Genomic DNA, 22,833 nt, shown 5'->3' on the forward strand with positions numbered 1-22,833 from the left:
TCAGAGTCAGAGAGATAGTTTGGACCCACACAATTCAAGAAAAGAGTGTGTGATTTTCTTTTTAATACTATATATAGTAGTAGGTCAGGGTCAGGGATGGACTAAGAATTCTAAGTGGTAACGGAGAGCAAATTGCTAATAAAATTGAGGACTAACTAAGGATATATGTGTATGTGCATATGTATATAAAGGAGAGCGAGAGCGAGAGCGAAGATATAAACTTTCAATATGGAGCCCAGTTAAGAACTGTGCTATAAGCCATCCCCAGTCATTACAATGTACCCTGATTCTCCATACCTGAGAGCAAGAGATTGGGGAAACCACTGAAATCTCAGGGTACCACGTCCACCCTATAACATGGCTCGGGCCCAGAGACTAAGTAATGGTCCCATTCTTTTTTGTTGTGTTTGTTAGTTTTTTAAATCCTTAGAGAGAGGAAGAGAAAGAGAGAAGAGAGAAGAGAGAAGAGAGAGAGAGAGAGAGAGAGAGAGAGAGAGAGAGAGAGAGAGAAACATCCATCGGTTGGTTGCCTTCCACACATGCCCTGAGCGGGGATTGAACCCGTAATCCAGGTATGTGCCCTGATTGGGAATCAAACCGGAAACCTTTCGGGGTTCAGGGCGATGCTCAACCAACTGAGCCACTCTGGCTGGGCACTGGTCCAGCTTTTAAAGGAATCTGCACCACTCAAGGACTCTACTGGCGCAACAGGATGTAACCCATTCATGTGTTGCCCCTGGGGGCTTCATAGAGACTATTTCCATGTAAGGTCCTCTGTGCTTAGCAGCCTGCAGTCACCTGTTTCTTTCTAACCAGCACCTTGTCTGGGGATGGCCACTCACACAGCTTGTCTGTATGGAGAGAGTGACAAACGCAATGGAAAGCAAGCTAAGGTGAGCGCACAGGAGTCAGAGCTCTGCGGGCTCTCCTGGGGTGGTGGTGGTGGTGGTGGTGGTGCGGGGCGGGGGGGGGGGGTTGCAGCCTCCAGGGCCCAGCCCCGCAGGAAAGCTTGAGATCTGTCTGTACCACACTTGACAAAGGGGGGAATCTGGAAATTCCAGGTGGAGGGTTCAACATTTCGGCCCTATATTGACTATGACCCATGTCACCACAAATGATTCCCTTTCTTTACAAAATGTGCTTGTTATTTGTCAGCAAGAAGACTCTTTGCTTCTCTGCCTGAGCGTGACTGCTTTTGGCTTGCTCCTAAAGCACCAAATCCTTCCTTCCCATTATGGTCTTATGCTGTTGCTTTCTTTGTAAGTGTGCAGAGGCCTTTACGTGATGTGACCCTGAACAAGACTTTTTTTCCTTACTCAACAGTAGCCATAACCAAGGGCTTCAGTGTAGGATGGAGGAAAAAATGAATTAAGGCAAAATGAAGTCATTTTTTGGGGAGTCAGAGGCACGACCTGAATCCTGGTGACCTGCTCAACTGCCTCACCACCATCACTGGTTACGTGCCTCAGATCTGACTCTGAATCTGTAACCAGGCCAACATAACAGGCTCAGAGTTTCCTTAGGTGTAAACATGGTAGGACACTCAAACCGACACCCATCATCACCCAACACTCACAGCTGGGAAATCACCAAGCCTTACATGCCCCTGGCTTGAACATAACCACCCTGGCTATAGCCTCAAGTTCTGATCTTGGGTCCCCAAGGCTGCCTACAACCAGACCTTTCCTTTAGATGCCGTCAGTCTTGCTGGTCCCCTCAGCATCCGTGAATGTGTCAACCCCGTTCTCCAACTCCCGGCTAACAAAGCCACTGTAAGGCTCTCTCCAGTCCACTGACCCCTTCAGTTTGCCTCCACACCTTCTCCTACACTGTCCTTCCGTTCCTCAACTGCCACAGCTATGATGATTGGAAGCACACAACTCCGCACTTACATGTCAACTGCTCTTGGAGGGATCTTTGACCTTGTCTACACACGAAGTAGTGAGACCATCCCAGAGGACAGTGCCATGTTCTCCATCAGCAAGTAGTGAGAGGCCATGCACCATACATACTGCTCGCAGAAAGTATCATGCGCATGGTGTGGTGCCCATCTTCGAGCATTCCCAGGGTGGCACCACCAGCCCATGCTGAATGACTGCTGCAAAGCACGAGGCGGTGGGTGGGTAAGTGCTGAGTGGTGTGGTGTGCCTTCCATCATAACCGCGGACTCCCATTCTAAGAACACGGCATTGTTTTTACATTAAGCACCACATGACAACACAATATGCCTTGAACCATAGCAACTCATGTCTATTGCCTTTGCGCAAACTCTAGAGAAGCACTGGCTGCTCTTCTTAGGTTTCCTCCATCAGTGGGCCTTCCTCCCCGACGAGCCGAGGAAGCAAGCGCACGCTGGGCACACACTGAGCGCTGAAACACGTCCTCGGAAGCTCTACCCTAGTGCCACTTCCTCCAGGAAGTCATCTCCCCTTCTTCGCCTACCATGCCACTCATCTGTGCTGCCATCTCATGCCAGCAAATATTTATGCCACAAAATAATACATTGCCTATGTCTTCAGGTTGTTTTCCTTGACCATTCAGTTGATTAACAGTAAGGATCCTGTCTTATTCATCTTTGTATTTCCAATTTCTAGCAGAAATAAGATCATCATAAGTGCTCAATTCATATTTATTGATTCAATGAATCAACTACAAAGGTTCACAGCACCTAGCAGTTTTGAGCACACTATGGACACTCAATATTTTTTTAATGGAATTAAGATACATTTTTAAATAACCAGTCATGAACATCTTCGTTTTAAAAATATTTTTTATTGATTTTTTACAGAGAGGAAGGGAGAGGGATAAAAACTTAGAAACATCGATGAGCAAAATATCTATCAGCTGCCTCCTGCAAACCCCCTACTGGGTATGTGCCCGCAACCAAGGTACATGCCCCTGACTGGAATCAAACCCGGGACCGAGTCCACAGGCGGATGCTCTATTCACTGAGCCCTATGTTCATAGGGCTATGAACATATTCTTAATGCTACAGAGCTTAAATCAAAGGTGAGTTTGTCTTTTTCAGATTTCTCAGGAGACCATGGCTGGTAAAAGCTACCGGGAAGTAAAAAAAAAACAGCCACCTGGTGCTAAAACGGATTAATGACCAGTGCGCTGTGATCCAGTTCCTGCGGGGGCTTTGTACAGGATGCTGCAGTAACCGCACGGGGACTTCGCAGCCTGATCACAAGCCTCCATTTACGGAAAAGTGCTGCTTCTGCCCACTCCACCTGGGCCACCCTGCCCAGGGCGAGGCCTCAGCGCCAGGCCCTCTGCCGCCGGTGGCTCCCGCGTCCTTCCCAGGTCTGCAAGCAGGAGCACAGCCTGGAGACCTCGGAGGGCGTGCGCTCCCTCACCATAAACAGAGGAGCCATCCCAGACCCACCAATCACAGAGTCAAAGGGAGTACACAGTGAAAGTATCTATAATAATAACAGTGTGATATGCTAATTAGACTGGGTGGCTCAACAGCGGAACGACCATCCAGACGACCTTCCAGACGAAGCCAGGGCTGCGAGGGCCGAGCCCGTTGCATGAATTTCATGCATCGGGCCTCTAGTTCGTAATAAAAGAACTTCATCTTCAAAGAGGTAATACTTTTTTAAAGTTAGAGCTTAACATAAAATCCAAAGATTATTTTAAATATCTTGAGTCAAACTGCACACAATACCAAAATTCATATTTCATGTTGATATAATTTGTTCTTAAATTATCTAAAACTAGAAGTATCTAGACTCTGAAAATTCTTTTCCTCAGATGAGTTTTTTTTAAAGCCACTTTATTGAGGTATGACTAATAAGTAAAAAGCTGTAGAGATTTAATGTATTCAACTCAATGAGTCTGGGGATGAAAGTATTAGCCCGTGAGCCATCACCACCACCGAGACCACAGACATAACCATCACCTCCCAACGTCTCCTCCCACCCTGTTTATTATTTGTGTGTGTTTGTGTAAGAACACTTACCGTAACATCTACCTTCTTAGCAAATGTAAGTACACAGTAATAAAGTATTGTTAGCTGAAACCGGTTTGGCCCAGTGGATAGAACTGCGGAATGAAGGGTCCTGGGTTCAATTCCAGTCAAGGGCATGTACCTTGGTTACGGGCACATCCCCAGTGGGGGGAGTGTGCATGAGGCAACTGATCGATGTTTCTCTCTCCTTGATGTTTCTAACTCCCTTCCTCTCTGTAAAAAAATCAATAAAATATATTATAAAAAATAAAGTATTGTTAGCTACAAACACTGAGAGATCTCTAGGACTCCTTCATGCAGATAAGTTTTAACAAATAAGCCCTATATTTATTAAATAACTCAGATTCAAATAATCTTTAAACATACTTGTTTACACCTATCCCAGGACCAAAAGGGAACTCTTTGGGGTGGCTGTGGCACACATGATTATGATTATTAGTGTGTGAGCTCCATTACTTACACATGTTTCTATCACTGTCTGTAAACAGCAAGTACTTAATTTTTTAACGAAAGAAAACAAACAGGATGGAAAGCCCTCTGATAAACCCAAGACATAAAATGACAACAACTGCCTCTCACCCACCCTAAGGCGGAAGAGGAGAGGTCAGACACTCTGGCTGCCCCCGACTCCCCCAGCTTCCTGGGTCCCATTAGCACCTGTTTTCACAGCCAAGTGACCGCACCATGTCTATCAGGGAGCAGTTTCGCAGGGACTGGGGCTCTCAAGAAACAAGTACGTGTCTTCTCATCATGCTCACCCAACTTGTAAGTCAACATCAGCTCCCAAACAAGCTACACAATTTAAAGCAACCAATATTCCCAAGAAACTAAACATCCATTTAGCAATAAGAGTACAACCCATATGAGCAGGAGCTACCATTTACCGAGGGCCTATAAGTGCAGGGATGATATAAAACTATCGTTCGTGATCGCCACCCTGTTCCCATTTCTTGGCGATGGGGACTAGGCTCACGTTGGTCAGGTGACGCCCAGGGCCACAGCACGAGGGACTGCACCACCCCTCCAACAGGAAGGCCTTTTCTCTATGCCCTCCAAAGGCCCTCAAGAATCCTTCACTTGCCAAGACCGGTATGGCTCAGTGGATAGAGCATCGACCTGCGGACTGAAAGGTCCCAGGTTCGATTCCGGTCAAGGGAATGTATCTTGGTTATGGGCACATCCCCAGTGGGGGGTGTGCAGGAGGCAGCTGATTGATGATTCTCTCTCATCGATGTTTCTAACTCTCTATACCTCTCTCTTCCTCTCTGTAAAAAAATCAATAAAATATATATTTTTTTAAAAAGAATCCTTCACTTAATCCTAAATCGTCTTTCCCTGACTAATTCCTTACATTAAAATTCGGAGCTTCAATGAAATGCTTGCATTTACAGAAAGGTGCTGTTTCATCCCATTCCGCCTGGGCAACCCAGCATTACCTGCCACCTTCAGTGCAAATGTCCGTAAGAGTGAAAAAGACAGGGATGTCTTAGTATTGTTATGAAGATAGTTTTTAGGTCTCAGAAACCTTCAGGGTTCTACAGACGGCACTTTGAGAAGCACTGCTCCATGTGATGTACCCTCTTCTAGGGGAAGGGGACCAAGACATGCAAAACTTAAGATGATCATGGCTGCGAACCGGTTAGAATGGAGTCCCCTCCCTGGCCACGCAAAGGAAGATGGTGAAACCTGAAGAAGGCGCCAGAGGCCCTCTACTGTAAAGCACAGCCTGAACACGGCTCGTCAGGTGGATGGACCCACTGTTTAAAGAAAATGTATTAGAGAGAGAGAGAGAGAGAGAGGGAGGGAGGGAGGGAGGGAGGGAGGGAGGGAGGGAGGGAGAGAGAGAGAGAGAGAGAGAGAGAGAGAGAGAGAGAGAGAGAGAGGCCCCTCCAGAAAGCACCTGCACATGAATGCATCTCCTTGCCCTTGAGGAATTTTTATAAAAAGGAATACAAGCCTGCAATGGTGTTTCACTAGCAAAACGTCTCCTTGAGAATATTTTGAAGAGGTGGGGAGAAAAGAAGCTAATACCTTGCCCAGCAGGAAGTCAGGCAATTCTTGGACAAAGAGGCAAGGATGTTGAGACATGATGACGGGAGAGGAAAGAGGATGATGTTGTCAAGCCAAAAGACTGGAGGATTAGAAGGACTGAAAGAATATAAAAAAGACAGAAATGGAAAAAGTGGCTATGTGTGCCTTTTGTTTTGGTAAATCTGTTTCTGAAAACAGTGCAAGAACCCAGGGTGGACCATTTATGAGCTTTGTGAACTTGAGCAAATGAGTTAACTTCTTGGTGCCCATTAAGGTGCCCATTACCTTCTCAGTCAATGGGGGTAATAACAGGACCTACTATGTCCGGCGGTTACAGAGATTAAGTGAGACAAGTGGGAATGGAACGGGAATCGCTGCTATAAAAGTTTCTTCCCAAAGAGGATCAAATCAGTGAGTTTTTAAAAAATAGCCAGATGCTCAAGCAGATCAGAGATGAACGCTGTTAGAGTTTTTGTTTGTTTGTTTTTTGTTTTTGTTTTTGTCAGACTATTCCAAGAATTTGAAAGGAGAAAAATCTTAAATATACCATCTCTGAAAATAAGATGAACGCTGTTAGAGTTTTTGTTTGTTTGTTTTTTGTTTTTGTTTTTGTCAGACTATTCCAAGAATTTGAAAGGAGAAAAATCTTAAATATACCATCTCTCTGAAAATAAGTTTAGCATTGTGGTCCTACTGGAATAACAAAATAAAAGAGTACACGGTGTTATCCCAAGGCTCTTCAAAACTCCTAACTTGTCTGGCCACCTTGGCGTTCAGGTTTAGGGTTAGGTGGGTCTGGAGAAGGTACCAGGACTCGAACCTGAAAACCCTCAGCTGCCAGGAGGCTCCACCTTCAAAGGGGACAACAGGGTAGTTACCGGGAGTGTGACTGTACCAACTGTGCCCAGCACTACAAATAAGAAAAACCTCTCCTTTCCTTGGCACCTTTGTTCCATAACTTTCATTCCACCTGTGGTGTAAGGATGAAGGTCAAGGTGTGAACTCTGAATCCTTTCTCTGCACCGACTATGTTGAATCTATCCCTTTCACTGACAATGGAGGAGAAACTGACCCTTTAGTACCAACGTGGGAGAAAACTCAGTGAGTCTTTTTTTTTTCTTTCTTTAAATTGCTTTTATTGATTTTTAGAGAGAGCAAGATAGAGAGATAGAAACATCGATCAGCTACCTCCTGCATGTCCCCCTACCGGGGATCGAGCCCTCAACCCGGGCATGTGTTCTGACTGGGAACCAAACCAGTGACCTGTCGGTACATGGGTTGACACTCAATCACTGAGCCACACCGGCAGGGGCCCCAGCGAGTCTTATAATGGCCTGGCCAATACAATGAAAAATAAAAGAATAAAAACAGCTGGCCTCACTTCAAGATACAGAGCATCACCAGTTGACTGGAAGACCCATTACATTTCTCCAGTATCCAGTGCAACAGGTAACTGAATAATTCTCTGGGGGGGGGAAAGTATAAATCAATGTGACTAGAACATAACGTAACATTTCTGGAGATTCTGAATCTCAGGTCCAAATGAGCACAAAAATCACCGACATGAGCACCAGTTTCACTGCTAGTATGGATGAGCTTTAAGTTTGTTTGCTTTTTAATGGCGATATATAGCAGCTAAACAAAATGAGTAGCTTGATGCTCTGAGGAGGCAAAGACACACGGGAAGTCCACTTTCCACAGACCTAGCCTTCTAGCCATCCCAGAAATGTGGATAAAGAAGCCTCCAGAGGACCCAACCCCAAACCATCCAGTCCACCCCCGCCGCCTTCCCACCAAAGCCCCTGGTTCAGGGAGAGAAACAAATCGCTTCTCCATTCCACGTTCCACGCATGACACCCAGACCCACAGATTCTATAAGGTAATAAAATGGTTGTTTGAATTTGAGGCCATTTGTTACACAGCAACCGGAACTGGGACAATGATGATAGTGAACACATATAACTCTTTCAAAGTGTCAGATATTGTTCTTAGCAATGTGCATGTTTTATTCACATAATCCATGCAATCCTTATAAAGACCTTTTGAGGTAGGCATTACTATTATCTCTATTTAACATACGAGGAGACTACTTGACAGACAAGTTAAATAATTTGCCCAAGAATATAAAACCAGGGAGCCCTGGCCAGATAGCTCAGTTGGTTAGAGCATTATCCCAATACGCTAAGGTTGCAGGTTTGATCCCAGGTCAGGGTGCATACAAGAAGCAGCCAATGAATGTAGAAATATGTGGAACAATAAATCCATGTCTCTCTATCTCTTATCAATAAATAAAAATTTAAAAAAATAAAGCCAGCGAGTGGTACAGGTGGGAAGTGAATCTCGGTCTTCGGCCCTTGGGTCTACATTAAGCTCCACAGAAGAACACATCACAACTAGCCCCTCTGGCCCATGTCCCACTGTCAGCCAGGACCACCTTAAGGCATATGAAACCAATTTAAAGGGATTTCTAGAATGAGACACTCCCACACTTCTAGTAATTCATTGGCTGCATCTTTGATCTCAATATCCTCCCAAGCTCCCTGGCAAGGACCCTTTCATACTTCTAGAAATCATATCTGTAATTTAAACCCACTTCCTCTTCGTCAGTTCACAGTGAAGGCAGAAAACTTGAAAAGCAGTTATAAACCCTTTCTTGGCCTTCTCAGAGTGGAATACACCAGCTCATCTGCCTTCTGTTTTTTTAATATCGTACTTTATTACCTCCCTTTTAAAATGTAAGTTCCATCGGCACAAAGGACATACACCCCACATTTAGTCCAGTGCCAGGCGTATGACAGACTTTAAAACATTAGATGGAGGGGAAAAGGTCCGCTAGAGAAACTGTACCCCACCCCCTTTCTTTTTTGCATTATTCCCAAATTCTCCCTCTCAGTATTGACTTGTACAATCCAGACTTACTCATTCAGCAGATACTTACTGACCAGTGAGTGTGTCTGTGCCATGGTTTATATTCTGTCCAAAAATAAGAAATGGCATGCTCCCTAATAGTCAAACATGTACCTTCTTTAACAGAAAGTGAAAATATTTCACATAAATTCTATTAGAATGTTTGTGATGGCTGCCTAAATAAACTATTAAATTAATACTACATTCTGTTCACTTTATAAACAAGCTTAATTACACATAGCCCATTTTATGTTCCCCAACTAGTCAAGTGATCTTAGTTACTTAATAGATGCTATTAAAATGTAAATATTTGTATTTACTTCAAGCTTCCCCCATCTAAGATCAGAAACAGAAACTCTGGGGTTGGGACTCTGCTGTCTGTGTTCAAATAAGTCCTCCCAATAATTCTGATGCCCACCCACATCTGAGAGCCTCTGCTGCAGAAATGCACATCTAAGGCCTCATGCGTTTCCTCTGGGAAAGCAACAACCTGGTCAACAGGGAAAGGAGAGGGAGCTGCCAGCTGTGAAGTTTGGGACGTGCCCTGGTGACAGGAGCCCTGGCTTTCTGTACCGCGGGCAATAAACTCCGAACCAGCTCACAACAGCACACACACACCTCCCGCACTGCCTGAGGTCAGGGCAAAGAGGAAATTGTTCTTTATTCAGAAAAGTCTGGGTTTATGGGTGTGGAAAAGGCACATTTTATGGGCAGTACTAGAATGTGAATGGAGTATTCTAGCTCCTAACCTCATTCAATAAATATTTGGTACATGACACAAAGTTTCCAACTGTGAAAAGGTAAGCTTCTATGAGGAGGAACTGGGATTCCAGTTTCCCAGGGAAAGGAGATATATGAGAACACATATAACATTACCAAACTGTTTGTCTCTCTGCTGTTTTAATCATAGCAATTATTATTGTTGTTGTTGTTGTTGTTATTATTATTGTAGGAGGCATTTATTGAATGCTTTCAATGTGCCCAACACTGTGCTAAGTGCTACATATGCATTATTTCATTTCATCCTCATGCAACTTCATGAGGTAAGAACTATTATTGTCTCCATTTTACCCACGAGGCTTCAGCAAGTCAAATTCCCTGAGGTTACAGAGCAAGGAAGAGACAGGACCAGGAAGCAAACCAGGTCTATTTCTTCCTAAACAACACTAATTACCACTCCCTTTTACCTTTTAATATATACCCAAACTTTACATCTATTCAACTTTATTCATACTCTGTATGCATTTTTTAAGAATGCCACATGCTATTAAAAAAAAAAAGTCATCCACGTCCTTCAGCATGTACTCAGGAACCAGGATGACCCTCACACTGAAGAATCCAAAATAAAGATATCCAAAAACTGGATCAAAAGCAAGAACCAATTTTACTCCGACTGTGCTCAGGCAGCACGCCCAGGGAAGCCCGCTGACCACCTGGACCAAAGCGAGCCCACTCTGCTCAATGTTCATTACACGGTCTCGATATGGTCCTTAACACATGGGCATGTCCACTAAGCAGTGAGCTCTTGAGAGTGGGAACCATATATGACTAATTCATCTGTGAGCTTCCAGAGCACAAAATACATAATAAATGGCAGAAGACATACAAATTCTTAAGAGGGTAAATGTGAACCACAATTTGATTATAAAACATAAAATTGTGAAACTTCTAGAAGAAAATGTAGGAGAAAATCTTTGGGGTATAGACCTAGGCAAAACGTTCTTAGATGTGACACCAAACGCACCCCCCCCCAAAAAAAAGTCAACAAAGTGAACTTTATCAAAATTAAAAACAATTTTTTTCCTGCAAAATATCCTGCTAAAAGGACAAAAAGACAAACTGCATGCTGGGGGGGAAAAATGTGGAAGGAACATATCTGACAAAGGATTAGAACCTAAAACATATGAAGAACTCTCAAAGCTCAATAGTGAAAAAAATAACAACCCAGTTAGAACATGGCCACGAGACAGACTTTCCACCAAAGAGGACTTACAGATGGCAAGTAAGTTCCTGAAAAGATGTCTGACAACAGCAGCCGTTAGGGGCTGCAAATGAACACCACGCTAGACTAGAACCCTTATGGGAGCAGCTAAAATAATAAGCAGCCGCAGGTGAGGATGCAAAGGAACTGGCCCTCCCATCCATTGCTCACGGGAATGTCAAATAATACAGGTAACTCTGGAAAAGAATTTGTCAGTTTCTCAAAAAACTAAACATACACTTACCATCCAGAATCAAGCAATCACACTCTTAGGGGCATTTATCAAGTATTAAGAACCCCCAAACTGGAAACAACATGAATGTCCTTCAATAAAGGGAATGGTTAGCCGGATCGGGTTTGGCTCAAAGGATAGAGCGTTGGCTTGGGGACTGAAGGGCCCCGGGTTCGATTCCTGGCAAGGGCATGTACCTTGGTTGCGGGCATATCCCCAGTAGGGGGTGTGCAAGAGGCAGCTGATCGATGACTCTCTCTCATTGATGTTTCGAACTCTCTATCTCTCTCCCTTCCACTCTGTACAAAAATTAATAAAATATATATTTTTTAAAAATAAATAAATAAATAAAGGGAATGGTTAAATTGTGGCACATCCATACCATGAAATACTGCTTAGCAATAAAAGGGAATGGACTATTGAAAAATGCAACAGCTTGTTTGGATCTCAAGGGTATTGGGACTTAGAGAAAAAGCCAATGGCTAAAGGTCACATAGCACATGATTTTATTTATATAACATTCTCAAAATTATAGAGAAGGAGTGTGAGGGGGAAGGGAGATGGATGTTACTCTAAAGGATTGGCACCAGGGAGATCCTTGAGGGGATGGAATAGTTCTGTACCTTGACTGCAGTGGTGGTTACAGGAAATCTACACATGTAAAAATACCGCATAGACATATACACACACAAACAAACGTGCACAAATTAAACTGGCGAAATCTGAATATGTCTGGGGATTGTACCAATGTCAATTTCCTGGTTCTGCTACATTAATGGCTAATGAGGTCCCACACACAGATTTAAACATACACAGTAGGATTACGTGACTTCATTTTTTTAAAAAGTAAATCCAATTCCCTAGGGTCTTAACAGGGATAAATTTTCTAACACTTTCAAGCATCGATTGACAACCTTTCTCATAGCATGGCACACATAAACGAAATACTAAAATTCTGCAGCACACCAAAAAATATATTCTTTGCTGAGCTAACAAAAAAAAAAAAAGTATAATTGATTCATTAAGCTATTGTTGTGCTAGCTGTTGTCATTGTTTTTTTGATAATCTAAGGCAGTGGTTGGCAAACTGTGGCTCTGAAGCCACATGCAGCTCTTTGGCCCCTGGAGTGTGGCTCTTCCACAAAATACCACGGCCTGGGCAAGTCTATTTTGAAGAAGTGGCGTTAGAAGAAGTTTAAGTTTAAAAAATTGGGCTCTCAAAAGAAATTTCAGTCGTTGTACTGTTGATATTTGGCTCTGTTGACTAATGAGTTTGCCGACCCCAGATCTAAGGGAAAAGCGATCAGTGCCCCTGACCATAAAGTCAGGTATTGCAGGTGTTAAAGTTCTCGGGACACATTGGCTGAAAATTGCTGCCTTAGAGCTATTCCCCCACACCCTCCTCATAAAAGGGAAACCAGTGCCTGATGTGTGAGCCCCTCGGGGAGGCCAGGAGTCCCGTCCTAAGTGCTCAGAGTGAACATACCCTAAGGTTTCACAAGAAGGGAGGCCAAGGGCCTCCCAAGTTAGAGGGCTCAGCGTGGTGCCAACACACAAACAAGCCCAGGCATAGTTTCCGCTGGCCAAGGCCCTGCACTGACCTACCCACAATGGCCAACATCTAAATGTTGTCTTTCCTCCAAGACAAAACAAAGTCAAACCAACAGAATAATTTTTTTAATTGCTAAGCAAAAAAACAAAAACTTCAACAACCCCAGACTACCTCCATCAAACCCCATAATCAAAGATGTCCTCGTTCCTGACCTCCAAACTACTCCTTGCCTTTCAAGTATTCCATTGCCTAGTGATTCCGGGACTTAAGAGCCTACAAAAATTAATGGGGGGGAAAAAATAGGAGAAAAATATTCAAAACACTAGAGAATTTCCTGACCTGAGCTTCCACATGCACTTAAAATGCCAGCAGCCACATTTGAGCGGGGTGGGGGGAAGGGTATTACAATTCTGCAAAGAATTGTGCATATCAGAAATACTAATAGATCTTACAAAGTTTCTTTCTTTTTAATTTATGAGCCTGGAAAATCTTTCAGGTGTTTACAATTTTTACTAGCGATTCCTTGGTTTCATAGTCATTATTTTTTTTCTTTAAAAAGCTTACATTATATACGGTAGCCAATGGTTTTGCTTTCGAAGGTTCCAGTAACCTCAGTCTAAAAATTTTAAATGGAAAATTTCAGAAATCAGCAAATTCATAAGTTTAACATTTCACATGGTTATGAGCAGTGTGATAAAATCTCACGCCATCCAACTCCATCTGGCCCAGGACATGACCTGCCCCTTCATCCAGAGTGTACACAACCTGCTCACTTGTCACTTAACTGGCTCGGTTATCATATGGATTGTCCTGGTAGCTCAGTGCTTGTGCTCAGGTAACCCTTATTTTAATTTATAATGTCCCCAAAGGGATTTACATAACTTTTAACTATCTATCTATCTATCTATCTATCTATCTATCTATCTATCTATCTATCTAAAAGGCTAATATGCAAAGTGTCTTCTCAGGAGTTTGACCAGGAGACTGGGAGTTTGATCACTCACTGTGACGTGTGCTGACCACCAGGGGGCAGCACAGAATGAAGGCCCCAGCTGGCAGCCGGAAGGCCCCCAATCTGTCCTGATCGCCAGCCAGGCCAAAGGACCCTACCTGTGCATGAATTTCATGCACCGGGCCTCTAGGTATAGTATATTGTTATAGCTGTTCTGTTTTATCATTATTTATTGCTAATCTCTTACTGTGCCTAATTTATAAATTAACCTTTATCATAGAGATGTATATATAGGAAAATACATAGTATACACAGGGTTCAGTACTGTCCACAGTTTCAGGCATCCACTGGGAGGTAAAGAGGGAGTACTGTAGTACTTTATCGATAATTTTCAGAGCACTTCCACAAAATGCTAAGTAAAAACAGCCCTGGTACTGAGAGGCTGTACTTTTCAACAGAATTCTCACCAGCCAGTCTGCCATCTAATTTCGATTAGCTCAGCCATCTCTCCCAGGCATGGGTCCACACTCCTGCACCAGGGTGGACCAAGAAAAGGCAGATGCCTCCAGACGAACTGGCCAAGGCAGGCATTCTCCAGTCTAACCAGCAGTGTGCCTGCCCAGAAAACCACTCACATTCCTGCATTCACATGCTTTTCTTAAGGACTGCACTTTAAAATATCATTGAAACTGAATATCCTCCATTAACTTCCATGAAAAGACATATTTTTAAATGCTTTGATCTCCCTGTGCCCTCCCATACATTAGTATTCTTCACCCTCCCTCTGCGCAGAACCTAAAAGACCAAGACGTCTGTGCACTTTAAAAAGAAGGGGAGGAGGGAATGGACTTCTGAGCCCAGCACCTTCTCCCCCTCCTAGCCACTCACAGAAGTTACAAGGGCTTCCTTATCTTGAAAATGTCTCTCTCCAAAAAACTAAACACTCCCCCAACCAACACCTCACCAGGGAGAGTAGAGCATCTTTAAAGCCTTCTACTCTATGCCCTACTCCTTTTCATTCTGGTCAAATAAGTGGCTTCCATTCCTTTACGCCTCTGGAAACAGTTCAAAGTTGTTCCTGTAAGTCCCATAACAAGCAGTCCTACTAACTAGAGGTACTATACTGCTCAGAGCAATGTGATGGGAAATAAATTTCATGTTGGTCTAGAGCAGTGGTTCCCAACCTTTTCGGGCCATGCCCCACCTATGCATCTCTACAATCCTGATGCCCCCTCATGTGAGATATAATTCTTATTATTCAAAAGTGAACTCCTATTCACGTGGAGAAAGCCTAAAAGGCCATTAACTTAACAAGCTTCAAAGAACATGGCACCCAGAAAGAGAAAAATAAAAGAATGAAAGGACAGTTGAAGTACTGAGGAAGAAATCACTAAGAAATTATTTAAATAATAATAATAATAATAATAATAATAATAATATGACTGATAAGGAAAAACAGCAAATGAAGTTTCAAAACATTTATTGTAGAGAACTGAAATGCATAAATATGTCACAATATATATGTATATACTGTAGATGTGGCCCTTAGAATCATAAGAAATGCAAAAAGTTCACTGTTAATAACTCATTTTCGAATTGCCCTCTTGTGGGGCTGTGCCCTACGCTGGGAATCACTGGTCTAGATTCTTCAAGAGTGTGCAATCTAGACAGACCCCTAATTGTTAACCTGGGTCTGACTGCCACAGAGAGCTTCCAGAACCCAGAAGTGGTGGGCTCCCAGGGGTGCTGGGCAGTCAGGAGTTGGGGTGTCCAGGAGAGGTGGGCAGTCAGGAGTAGGGGTGTCCAGGAGAGGTGGGCAGTCAGGAGTAGGGGTGTCCAGGGGTGCTGGGCAGTCAGGAGTAGGGGTGTCCAGGGGTGCTGGGCAGTCAGGAGTAGGGGTGTCCAGGGGTGCTGGGCAGTCAGGAGTTGGGGTGTCCAGGAGAGGTGGGCAGTCAGGAGTAGGGGTGTCCAGGAGAGGTGGGCAGCCAGAGGAAATCTGTCAGTTTGGCAGGGCCACAAGCAGCAGTTTGAAAGCAGAAAACCATGACTGCTCAGTATTTCAAGCCCTGATTATTCTTTTCTCTCTCTTTTTTTTCAGCTTAAAAAAAATTTTTTTTAATTATATTACACAGGGGCAGCTGAGTGAGGTCATTCTTGTCAAGCCCTGACTTTTTCACTTCCTGAAAAGCAAGGACATATTCTTTTTTTTTTTTTTGGAATCGTAGCTATTAATATCCCTCCATCCTGATTTTACTTGCTTATGGCAAATAACATTGTTTGGAGTAGTCAGAGGCATCTCTGGGTATCCTAAATGGCTCTCTACCACCACCACCACCCCTACTCCAACCCCCCTACCCCCCCAGGACTTTAGCAGCAGTACAAAAACTCACTCCTGATATGCCTAGGAAGAAGGTCATGGGCAACCCTGTGGTCCGCACTGTGTCACGATGGCAAGGGAGCTCAGGGCCCAGGTGCCCAAAATGCTACGGTAGTTTACACCACAAAGCCTCCGGAGGCTGCATGCAGAGGGCCCCAGTCCACCCAGGTGATCCTCATGCAAGCTGGGCATTTTCCAAAGCATTTGCCAACTGGAGACGGTAAACCAACACCAAAGCCACAAAAGCAAAAACAAAAAACAAAACAAAAACAAAAACAAACCTTCGAACAAAAATGGAAAGGGAAACTCTTCCCTTCTACCCATCAAGATACTAGAGAGCAAGGCGTGGCGAGGCCAGGGAGCCGCGGGCAGGCGAGAGGAGAGCCGGGAATCTCAGGCTGGGGCTCCGAGGGGTACCCCGGGCATCCTCGCTGCCAGCTCAGGCCAGGCGGCGGAGGCCCTCGCGGTGGGTGGGTGCGCGCAGGGGCTGCCAGTCCGGCAGGGCTGACTCCTGGGCGCGCTAGGCCCCTGCCCAGGAGCAGGGCCTCGGCTCCACTCGGCTGTCATCCATCGGGCGGCGCGCCCGTCTCCCTCCCGCCACAAATGTCACAATCCCAGAAAGAAAGAAAGAAAGAAAGAAAAAGTTCATCTTGGAAAGTTTGGTTCCCCGCCTGCCTCCCCCTTAGAAACCAGATTCTTTTGGAAAGGCGGCATTCACAGCAAAGGGAGAGCTAGATGTAACTCCCTGCCTTCTGTCAAATAAACTGGGGAGAAGAACAAAGAAGGAGGAGAAGCCAACGCGATCCAAGCCTAAGGCGTCCGGGGCGCAACCCCTTCCCTCCTCTCCCCCATCCGCCAGGGCCGCCTCCCCCGCCGCCGGCAGGAAGGGTCCGGCCGGGAGCGCGCAGCCCGTCGGGCCGGCGGCGGGGGTGCGCGCCTTTGTCTCGCAGGGAGGGAAGCGGCCACCCGCCACCCCCTTTCCGCCTCCTCCCCGGGCAGTCCGGGGACCCGGAGAGGGCAGCCATATGGCAGGGCCCCTCCGGGAAGGCCAGTCCCCGCGCCCGAGCGCGCCCGCACCCCGGGGTGCTGGGCCCCCCGCGGGCGGATACCCCTTCCCAGTGATCGAGGGGGCGCGCGGAGCCACAGGGCTCTGGGACCCAACCCGCTGGCACCGGGGGCCTGCAGGGTGGCGCGCAGAGACGGAGTTCTGCTCTTAAAAAAAAAAAAATCTGGGTAAGAGAGCAGGATTCCAGCGGCGATCCCTCGGGCCCCTGGCACCGAATCGGCGGCCCGAGTCTCTCGGAGCCGAGGTCCCCCGAAGAGGGCACCCAGCCTGGAGCAGCAGGGGGGCGGGGAGCACTGGGTCCCTCTCGTGGGAGACCTGGAAGAGACGCGGAGGCGCATCCCGAGCAGCGGGGACTGGTTACCTTTCACCGCAGACTCGCAAGTTCCCCGGCGCAACTTTGCCCTCCGCATGGGGCGACCATGGATGGCCAGGCTCAGAGCCGCGGCGGGAGAAGGCGGCCGCCGGGCAGCGAGCGGGGCATGGCGTGGGGCTGCGCGGGGAAGCGGCGCCCGGCGATCGGCCCCATTCACACAGGAAGAAGGGAAATGCCAGGGCTTCACCTCCAGCCCCAACCCCGGCGGCCGCTGCTGGGTCCTAGAGAGGCCCGCGCGCTCCCGCGGGTCGGGGAGGGTCGTCCGGCCCCGTCACTGTAACCCTACACCCCACCCCGCCCGGCGCCCGGCCGCTGGGCCCTAGAGCCCGCCTACAAATCGGGATCCACAGTCCCCGGGTCCAGGAGCCTGCCTGCTGCCACGGCCTAGAGCGCCTGCTGACATGTCTCCCAGAGTGAGGAAGGCCATAGCCGCCCCGTGCTGTCCCCCGCTGCGGCTTAATGAATGTCAGACCGCCAGTGCCTCTTTCTTCCACTTGCTCTCCCTTCCCACCAGATCAGGTTTCAGGTTTCTTTTTCTTTTTTAAAAAAAATATATTTTATTGATTTTTTTACAGAGAGGGATAGAGTTAGAAACATTGATGAGAGAGAATCATCAATCAGCTGCCTCTTGCACACCCCCCGCTGGGGATATGCCCACAACCAAAGTACATGCCCTTGACGGGAATCGAACCTGGGACCTTTCAGTCCACAGGCCGACGCTCTATCCACTGAGCCAAACCGGTTTTGGTGAGATCAGGTTTCTTATCGGTCCTCTCAGTCTAGGCCTAGGTTTCCTTTAGGATTTTTTTCATAAGTGGAATTTCCAGGTGAAAAAATGGCCACATGCTTTTTTCCCCTCTTTGCATGCCCCAGGTCCCAGGGCGTCTGTCACACGCAGAGATTGGACGATGTGCTTGCTACTAACAGATCTTACAGCCTTAGCTATGAAATGTCCTGGGAAAACTGGACTTCCCTTGGCCACAAACCCCAAGCCGTTATCTGCCCCAGTGAAGGCAAAAGACTGACTTGGGAGAATGTGGCCGCGTCTCCCCCACCTCTTATTAAACCAGGCCTTACTAAGTAACATTATTCACACATCCCATCGTATTCAATTATACAGGGCAGGCTTTGGGGGGCCTCAATCTAAAGGGAAGGAACAGCCCCGCCATAACATTTCTCCCTGGCTGTCAAAGGCCGGCTCTGATATGGCGGTTGCGCAGGAAAATATTAATAGGAGAGTCAGTGCACGCAGGTGTGCCTCTCCTCTCCTTCCTTGCCCTTTCACGAGACCAGGATCCCTTCGAGCATTCCTGCTGGATTGTGGCAATCGCCTAATTAGACTGCCTTCAGTCCTTCCTCTTGGATTGTGAGTTCTTCTGATGATTCCAATCTAGTCTTCTGACTCCCCAGGATGGCTAGCTCAGGAACCTCTCCAGATAAAGTCCAAATGCAGTCATTTAACCATTATTTACCGAATGCCTACTCTATTTAAAGTCAGCTATCCTGGTCCTTGGTAGCACACAAAAGCAGCTAAGCCCTTCAAAGATTTGTTTAAGAAGACAAGATACTCAAGCAAAACAGGAAGGCAACAACAACAACACAAGGGCTGGAAGCGCCTGGGAAAGGTGGAGAGAAGTTCTGACTGCAGGAGAAAGGAGAGCATTGCAGCGTGCTGGAGCTCAGAGGCAGCTGGCCTTTTAGCATAGACTGGGAAAGAACAGACAGAAAAAGGAGGGAAGGGAGGAAGGACACACATTTATTAACTGACCTCTATTGGATACCATACTGTATCCTAGGAGGCATCAGAATTTATAAGTTACAAGCACCCCTGGGAACAAAGCAGGCATGGATTGAGTCATAGTGCAACCACTCACCATCTGTGTAACCTTGGGCCAGTTGCCTAACTTCTCTAAACTTCAGTTTTCACGGTGATGAAAATAGCACTTAAGCCTCACAAGGTGGTGGTAGGACTGAATACAGTAACAAACGTAGAATATTTAGCACAATGCATGTTAAGTGCTCACCATATACTTGCTATTATTATTTCAACCAAGCCTCCAACAGCCCTGTAAAGCAGAGAGGATCTGGGAAATAGTTGCGGGAAGCAATGACCTGAGAGGTTGGGGCAAAGGAGATGGGAAGGAAGGGATACCATGTAGAAACCAAGTATTTGAAGATACCAAATACAGGGAAGAAGGATACCAAGTCTTCGGAGCAAGATTTTACTAGATGGCTAACCTGGGAAAAAGCAAAGCAATCAAGCGAACCCAGATTTTGGACCTGCATCATAGGAAGAATGGACCGTTCTTAGAAGGATGGGTCATTGGGCCCATGATGGAAGACGCAGAGCTGAGAGAGGAAACTTGTCTGAGAAAGACTTTAAGAGACTTACTGTCCACTGAGCAAGAGAAATAAGAAGAACTTGAGTGAGAAGCCAAAAAGAGATATGGGGGGGGGGGGGGCGGCGGGGGGATGAGGCTGTGAAGATTGGTTTAGGTGGCATGCCCACAGCAAAAAATTAGGGAAAGAAGAGGAAGAAGAGGAAGAAGTTGGAGAAGTAGAGAACTGAGCAGGTTTAAAGGCATGGGAGACAGGAAACTTAGGAATTCAGTCTCTTTCTCAAAAGTTACAGATGTCTCAACTTCTGATGAAGTGACAGACACAGCGTGTGGGCTCAGGAATCTTCTGATTCAATTAGGTGGACCAGCCTAGATTCTTCATATTGATACCAAGGGATAACACAAGTCAAATGCATGGCAGCATTGGCAAAAAGACCTGCTGGAGGCCCATTTTCCCCTCCATATACCTTAACTTCAACTATTAATAATCGCTACACCAAATATGGAAAGTGAGTAATCTTCTACATCAATTACATCTGATTCTATTGTTCAGGAACTAAGGCCTGAGAAAAAGACTTTGGGTCTGACTAGCAAAAGATCATGAATAACATTTTACAATCATATTTGGTTGGAGATTCCAAAGTATGGGCAAGATAGGAAGAAGGTGTGTTAACAATAAAAACTGAATGCAGTTTCACTCTCAGCCAGGGGAACCAGTCAGCATCTGTGTGTTCTTTGGATCTGCACAAACACTCTAAAGGTCAGCATCTTTCCTTTCTAAAGTGACACAGGTTGTCTTTTATTCACCCCTAGGAAAGTTAGGAAGGTGATGATGGAACAATTTCAGCGTTCTTAGGGACAGCTCAGAGAACTGTCTCCAAACCGGGCAAGCACCAGGATGTACCAAACAAGCACAGAGGCCGGAAGAAGGGTATAGTAATAGGCATCTAGGTAAAGGAGAATGAACTTGGCCTTTGAGTAAGTCCTGTGTTCTAGTCCTGGCTCCACCTATTTTCAACTACGGAGAATAACCTAACAAGAACCTCGGCTTCCTCCTCTGTGAAATAGCTGCCATATTACAGGTTAAAACAAAGCATTACGGGATCACAAAGAAGTGACCAATTTTGCAGGATTGGGGTGGGGAGGGTTGAGAGGGGGAGGCAGGGAGAAGTTTCCAAAAAATCCATGTACTGAGAGAAAGATATTACTCACAAAGGCATGGGCATGTCAAATGGGCGCTTGCCTCCTCTGGAGATTCTGACACACGCCTTGCCCCATCTTGCAAACTATTGACAGGAACAAAATTCAGGAGCTACTGGGAGTGCCTAAAGTAGAGGGTGCAGGGAGGATATTGCTCTGACAAGAGAAAGGGCAGGGGATGAGCTTTGGCCAGGCCAGAGTAATGAAGAATGGAAGAGTGACAAATGAAGAGGAGGAGGATGTGAAAGGCAAGTGGAAGATACACAGGTGAGACACGTCTGCAGTTCTGGAAATTGCAGATGCCTTAGATATGAGGGAACTGCTCCTAGGAGGATTTAGATGTATTGTAACAGATAATCTGGAAACCCTTCTCTGCTTGAAACTTAACCAAAGACTCCTTGATTATGAAAAAACATCCCAACAAATATGTATTAAATACCTCCTAAGAACAAGGGTCTATACTACCAACCTACACAGGCATTTGGCTCAGTTAGTAAGCTATGGATCGGCCTGTTTGTCTGGATGTTATTAGCTTCATAACTTTCTCCCGTGAACTTATTAGTGATATGCACTAAACACACCATTTGTTCTATATAAAACATAAGAAACAGGGAGTAGGTATGAACTTGCCCAGGGAGAATGCACCTACACCAAATAGCTAAAGAGGAAGGTAGAGACATTGGTCCCAAGTGAACCCGAGGTCAGATCCTGACAGAAATACGGAGTGAATATAAAGAGCCTGGCATACAGCAGGTATTTAATAAATGATAAGCATCTTAATTAGTATTTGCCAGTATTAGTACAAAAACCTTGGGAGTATTGAAGGTCATACTTTTTGGTTGATTATCTCAGGGTTTCTCAGCCCTGGCACTATTGACATTTTTGGGCTGATAATTTTTTGTTGTGAAGGATTGATCTGTGCATTATAGGATGTTTAACAACATAGGTGCCAGTGGCAACACCCCACCGCAAACCAAGTTGTGGTAACTAATAACACCTCCACACATACTGTCAAATGTCTCTTGTGGCACCAACTGCCCCTGGTTGAGATCTATTGAGTTAGTTGACTAACTGATGTTGTCTAGTTTACAGGCTCCCAAGCTTCTAACTATATTGATCATTCTACTGAGTTGTTGGGTGCATCCAATTGCATACTAATAAGAAGCAGCCTAGGTTTCATTTATCCTGTAGTATATCACGCTATAATAGTTTCTCCCTCATGAAGTGAGAGTAATGTGGTTGCAGGCTTGATATCAAGGGCTCTGATGACCCTACTATGCCAAGTATTGGTCAAATTATATAGTGAGATCATGTGCTCGGCTTTCAGTGCCAGATTAAAGGGAAACACTCCTCAACTGTCAGGCAGTCAGACGATGTTTAGTAGGATGGGACGAGATGGAGAAACCAGAACATATTAGGAAGATAACCAGCATGGAGAAGAGATGTTTAAGATACAATCTGATAGCTACCTTCAGAAAGGAAAGAAGAATGGATGAGCTTATTCTATATTCACTATATAACACACCAGAGCATTGTTTTCAAAGAGTAGTTGGCAACCCATTAGTGGAAATCATTGAACAGCATTTTAAATAAATAAAATAAGACATATTAGAAAACAGATGCAGCCCATCTAATAAGGGTATAATTGCTATTCCACAAAACTTCAACGTTGGTTGTATTCATATAAAAAATTGTATATGTGAGTCTAAATGTAAAATGTACCCTTATGTTGAATCACTGTATAAAAAAAATGTTTTTAAAGGTCTAGAACACAAATATGGAGAACTGGGTTCAAGAATAGGAAGTCAGGGTTCAACTGCCAACACAGAAAGTGTTGTAAGAATGGTC

At 45.4% G+C, this 22,833-nt stretch overlaps 1 protein-coding gene across 3 annotated transcripts in view; it reads right to left on the reverse strand.

Moving 5' to 3' along the window:
* AMOTL1 (angiomotin like 1) overlaps positions 1-22,833 on the reverse strand; it is a 124,841-nt gene that overhangs the window by 58,955 nt on the left and 43,053 nt on the right. Inside the window, exon 1 of one of the 3 annotated variants that reach the window (XM_084895372.1) lies at positions 17,435-17,707. The exons of the other annotated variants lie outside the window; for them this stretch is intronic. Within the exon in view, the coding sequence (XP_084751498.1) occupies positions 17,435-17,483 (49 nt within the window). The 5' untranslated portion in view covers positions 17,484-17,707. Of the gene's footprint in view, positions 1-17,434; positions 17,708-22,833 lie in introns of those variants that run through there. 3 annotated transcript variants of the gene reach the window in all.

This window comes from Pipistrellus hanaki, assembly GCF_964339955.1.
Source record: "Pipistrellus hanaki genome assembly, chromosome: 9".
Taxonomy (NCBI): Eukaryota; Metazoa; Chordata; class Mammalia; order Chiroptera; family Vespertilionidae; genus Pipistrellus; species Pipistrellus hanaki.